Genomic DNA, 6,000 nt, shown 5'->3' with positions numbered 1-6,000 from the left:
TATGCCAGATTTGTCCAAAGAGAACGGAGTACTTTAACATGCTTTTATTTCCCTCTCTCTCCCCTCCTTGCATTTAGCTAATAATATGGCAACCCTCCTAGCCAGTCCGTGCCATGTAGTCCTGCTTCTGAACTTTAGATCCCGGACTTTATTCTCACCACACCGGAAAACTCATGACTCTTTATGGATCTCTGTCTGGTGTCCTAGTATGCATGTACATCGCAGTGCTGCAATTAACTCTACTGTTTCTCTTTCCACCCAGATTACAGTAGTCGACCCAGCTGGGAGACTGGCGTGGCCTCCATGATGCAAAACAGTGAGTCACATCTAAATAACCATATATTATCTAATATGTGAACGAAAAGATGAAGTATGTCATTCTGAGTAATCCCTTTATTATGTATGCCCTTATAGTTCCCAGCAAGCTATCATATATTTATTCCTACCAAAAAACACTGACCATTCAGGGTATGTCGTAGGTGTTTCCAAATCTGGTTTGTACGTTTACTGAGTTCATGTGTTTTAAACCTGAACGGCTCACAGATTGTGGCTTTTGAGGTGAGGAGTGAGGAGACAGTGAGGGAACAACAATGACTTTGCTATTTGTTTCAGCTCGTATATGTCCTGTCCCATAAAAATATAGTCCCAATAGGTGTGGAAAAACAAACGAAATTCCCGCTATAAGTCATTCATTAATTATATTTAAACGTAGTAAACACGCCGATGTGTGCTTCTATGCAGTCATCTCTGGTGAGGTATTATATTTCAGTCTGCATGAGAGTCTGCATTTACCTGTTCAGTGCTAATGAGTGATGGTGAACACAGCCCTGTACCCCCTTGTGAGAACAGGTAACATGGATAGGCAACGGTGCAGACGAGAGACAAGAGCGGAAAGCTAGCATCAGAATAAATGGTTATTATGTCACGTTAAAACTACAATGATAATCACACTGATAAATGACAAACATTATAAACCCTTTGTATTGACTGACACAGTTATAAGAAGGGTATTTTTTCATGTTATGCTTCTATTCCTTTATAAATATAGCTCTTTTCCAGTTGTTTTTAAATTTTCATTCTCCAAAGTGTTCTTTTTTTCTTCTTCTCATAACCACTACCACTGCAGGAAGTAAAGAAGTAAACAGACAGACTGCAGCGAAATGTTATCCGCTGCAGTCAATAACAAATAACTGCAGCAGAGGTGAAATTTGCTATATCCAGCCTAATGGGGCTCACTACAGGCCGAGGTTAGGATAGAAGAATAGAAAGTATGGCCACTATACCTTTCAACATATTATGGATCAGGCTGAAAATACCTTACCCACAGCCATTACGGGTCTTTGTGCAAGACAAGCTCTCGACAGCCATCCCAACATGATGACATTTCCAACGTCTCCGCAGGTGTAGCCTGAGAACATCTTCACAAGTGTTTGGCATTTTAACTTGACAACCTGTTAGTCTTTGTTATGTGGGCCGCCGTGGATCATATAGAAATGTCCTGCTGTTTGCCGCCTGCACATTGGTTCAGAATGACAATGCAATACAAATGGTCTCTTCTTTCTTACTGCGGGACAAGAGGTTTATGCTGTCTGTCATGAAGGTGTGTGGATTACTTCCTCCGTTTACTGTGTATCTGCTTATTCCTCCATCCGTCTGTTCCCCTTTCCCACATCGCTTACCAATATCAATCCAATGCTGCACTGCTTCTTTAGCCTCCATCCTACCCTGGATGTTTTGTTGCTGTCATTTGAAAAAGCCTGCATTTCAAGTTTTGATCATTCCCTTTTTTTTATTTTTTTTTGTACCTGAGGGGAAATGTGTGGTCTTTCATGCATCGGTTATATTTTGTGCCCCATGACCAACAAAACCCATGCAAAAGCAATGTTGTCCCAAATGTCAACATTGGCATCCATCAGGAAAAAAAACAAAAAAAACCCCCCAAAAAACAATTGCTCCGAGCAAACTGGTTTCCCATTGGACGACAGGAAAGTGTTGGCTTGGCAGACATCTCTGATATGAAGGCATCACACCGTCTCCAGATCCTGATTCACGTTACTTCCAACCTGTTCAGCACCAGGGTGCGGTGATAATCAGCTGACTGAGAGATAGCTTGTGAACGAATGTTCGGTTATTACTTACTTTTACTTATTTTTAATGAGTAAAAATTAACCGAGGTCCAGAAACCTTGCCTGCTCCACTCGGTCAGTGTCCTGCTGCTGACCTTTCCTGTGCATTACGTGTGTAGAGCACAATGAGGCCACGTCAGGGCTGCTTTTCCAATTAGCTTGAGAAACATCACTTGCCCGGTAATCAATAAATTATCATTTTAATATTGACACCATGCCAACATTTTCTCACTTCTTAACTTTTAAAATCTCCAGCCTCTAAACAGCCACTACAGTGGACACATCCTGTTGTGCACAACACAACAACAACAACAACAACACACAACAAGAGCCCCCCCCCCCAAAAAAAGTGCAGCACTAATCCATTTTCTTCATACTTTGCATATTTCTGCCGTCCAGCCAGTGACTACAGGGATGTCTATGAGGACAAGAAAAGACAGGAAGGGAAGGAAACAGGACGGAATAGAGGGGAGGGCAACAGAGAAGGAGACAGAAAAGGAAAGGATGGTAGAAGCAGTAAAGGAGATGAGAGAAGTGAGTCTCCTCCATAACAGACAGATCTGCTGAGTTGATAGACAAATGGACAGAGTTTGGGTCAACCTGGCTGTGGCAGACAACACGTTTCTTGGCTCCCAGCTTTTCCCCATGCCGGCATCCTTCATCCATTCATCTCTCACTTTCTACCCTCATCAACTGTTTGTCGTCTCTCTGCCTACATGTCTCTGTCTACCTTTCTGTGTGTGTCTCCGACTCTCTGACTTTTATTTTTTGTGTCCTCCTGTGATTTTGATAGATCTACTCAGAGACAGATCTTCTCACTGATAAGCCTTCATATGACTAATATCTAAATTCTTCATCTATGTTCATATATATATATTCACACATATAGATTTACACATACTATATAATTATTTATGAAACCCAACTATGCAAATACACACACACACACACACACACACACACACACACACACACACACACACACACACACACACACACACACACACATACACACACACAAACGAGCATTGGCTGTGAAAATCCCCTAGTCAGTCCCATTGATAATATGAATACTTCTACAGTTAATATGGACTCTTCAGTACGCTGTAGGTAGAGATTGCTTGGTTTGTAATTGGGCTTTTAGTTCATCACACTTTTCCTAACCTCCTATACACATGTGCTAGCCAGATCTGAGACCCTTTAATTGGGATTTTTTTTAAAATTATTATTATTTTTTGGTCATACATACCACAGTTTGGGAAAACATGTAAAAGTTGTGTCTGGAACAGCCTGCACAATGGGATAAAAGACAATTAGAAACATCCTTTTCTGGGCTTGCTTTCACTCATCTTCCTTTAAATATGCTCTTTATTAGCTGATTTTTACAGCAATTGAAAGCTCATATGTTTTTCAGTGTGTTAAGCACATTCTAAGGTGTCACTTTTGTATGTAAGATTCTAGTTTTGCAAACTGAGATGATTGCTTTCATGATTGTAATCATCAAATCTTCATCGTGGCTCTCTGTGAACTTGTTTGGACTTTTCTAGAACAAATATTGGCCTTTGTGGTGTTTCAGTGCTCAGGTTCAACTTAGGTCCATATAGGGTGTCTAGTGTAGGAAATGCATAGAGATCAGAGATGATGTCTGCTTCATATTCTGGATATACTAACAGCTTTACACATTGTGTTGCTCTTGGTCGTTGTTGTTGTTTTTTGACGGGGAGTCCATAGGTAGAGTCTATCCATATCATCTTCATCTTTTTAGTCATCTCGTCTAAGATACAAATACAAACAACAGTTCGTTTACAAATGATAATAATAAGCAATAAAATCAATATTCCTATATATTTATATTCAATTTATCTATTTATCTTGTTTGTCTTTTTTATTTATGCAAGTAAAGTGGGATGACATGTCCCTGAATAGAACGAAATGAAAGTTAATTGGAGCCAGTTTCAATGTGAATGAACTTGATGGTGATTTAAATTGAAGGCTGCTGTTTGCTCCTCTGAGCTGCTCCCAAGGGCCATAGCGAGAGTGTGTGTGTGTGTGTGTGTGTGTGTGTGTGTGTGTGTGTGTGTGTGCGTGCACGCATGCATGTGTGTGTGCTTGCGTGCTTGCATATGTGTGTCTATGTGTGTGTGTGTGTGTGCGTGCATGCGTGCATGCTCATGCATGTGTGTGTGCATCTGTATTTGCCTGTTTGTATTTCAACTCCCCTGTGAGAGCACAAAGGGACCAAGCCAAATTGACTCCATATGTCTGTCTATTAACTCTTTGTCAATAGAGGAAAAGCCTTGGCCTATACCTCTGGGAACTGACTGTGATTAAGATTTATAGGACAAAATAATCCACCCTTAAATAGAAATTCAACATGGTTTTAAGAGAGTTCACCTTATGGATAGGCCACTTAATGGCCCAAGGAAAACTTGGGATCCCATTTCAATCAACAAGACAAAATAAAAGAAAGTCAGGTTTAAAGCACGGTTCAGATCGGGTATGTCGGTACCTGTGGTCTAACAGTGTGTGATGGTGGCAGGTTGTGTGGTTCAGCTTTATGGCGAGAGGCTTATAAATCCGCAATATGCTTTTCCCTTCAGGGCCATTAACAAACAATAGACAATTGATTTAATCTAAATCCCTGTTTAATCTTGACAACATAACAGCACGGGGCTTTAGCCTCTTGCTAAAACCACCGTTCCTGGAAAGTATATCAATATTCATAATAAAAAGGCTGCACAGCACTGCTGCAAAATTTCAGAAAAATGTTGCACGCCTGCGTTTTGAAAGATTATATTTTTCCTTATACCAGACAGAGGATAGTGAGGGGGCAGACAGGACACAAGGGCAGAGAAAGAGAGACAGCGGAGAGAGACAGCGAGAGAGACAGGCAGAGAGAGCGAGAGAGAGATGGGTAGGACACGTAACGCAGGTCCCTGTCTGGAATTGAACCAGGGACGTTGTGGTTATGTGACATGCACCCTAACCATTCAGCTACCAGGACACCGCATGCCTTCCTTTTTAGAGGAAACAACACCAATAAAGTTTTATAGACATTTTAATGCCCCACATTAGCTGCAAACCACATCTGAAAACCAAATTCCCTTTTCTACCTGATTCATTACTCATTATAACAAACACACATCTTTTTGTGTTTGCGCAACATCAGCTCAGCAAATTGTGATTCAGTCGTGCACTCAGATTAAAATGACAAAGTGCATCTATAGTATATCTTTGTTGAATAGTCGTAGCCTGGAGTTTATCTAATGCAACTACAATCTTATAATGGACAACTTGTATTAGAAACAGTATCCAAGATTAAATAGGCTTACCATCTGTCACTTTTACAGATTGTAGTCATTATTTTCATATTAATATCAGTAACATGGTATTGATACTGATACTTTGTGATTGATCATCAAGTTTGATGAGTGAATTTGTTGATCACTTCAGATTACTGGCAATGGCTTATCTGTATGTTATATCCTGCTTACTTACTTGTTGGAAATAAATTATCATCATCGTCATCATCATTAGTATTCTTATAGGTTTCAGTAGGGTAAATCTCCTTAACCACCACCTTAACAGTGCCGCCTTAACTAACAGGACCCTAATGACGTCCATATTCAGGATCATTTTAGACAGACTGATAGGATGTAAATGAACATGTTTGTTCCGTGTTTTCATTATTATCTTCAATTAGGCTGTGATTAAGATTTACTTAAAATATATACAGTGCTGCTTGAAAGTTTGTGAACCCTCCAGACAGGGTCACTGTTTTTGTAAAAAACATGAAAATAAGCTTATTACACATACATCCAAATCCCAGTTTGTAAAGCACACCTTCCAAATAATGGACACACACACAAAAAGC

At 40.1% G+C, this 6,000-nt stretch overlaps 1 protein-coding gene across 1 annotated transcript in view; it reads left to right on the top strand.

The window, feature by feature from the left end:
- Positions 1-812: 812 nt before the first annotated feature.
- The window catches only part of LOC130114574 (paired box protein Pax-6-like), a 50,088-nt gene continuing 44,900 nt past the window's right edge, over positions 813-6,000 (top strand). Inside the window, exons 1-2 of the mRNA XM_056282436.1 lie at positions 813-849; positions 1,577-1,600. Of these exons, the coding sequence (XP_056138411.1) occupies positions 813-849; positions 1,577-1,600 (61 nt within the window). The remainder of the gene's footprint in view (positions 850-1,576; positions 1,601-6,000) is intronic.

The sequence above is a fragment of the Lampris incognitus genome, chromosome 6, assembly GCF_029633865.1.
Source record: "Lampris incognitus isolate fLamInc1 chromosome 6, fLamInc1.hap2, whole genome shotgun sequence".
NCBI lineage: Eukaryota > Metazoa > Chordata > Actinopteri > Lampriformes > Lampridae > Lampris > Lampris incognitus.
The sequence above is the reverse complement of the archived record's forward strand: the minus strand, read 5'-3'. Positions and strand labels throughout refer to the sequence as shown.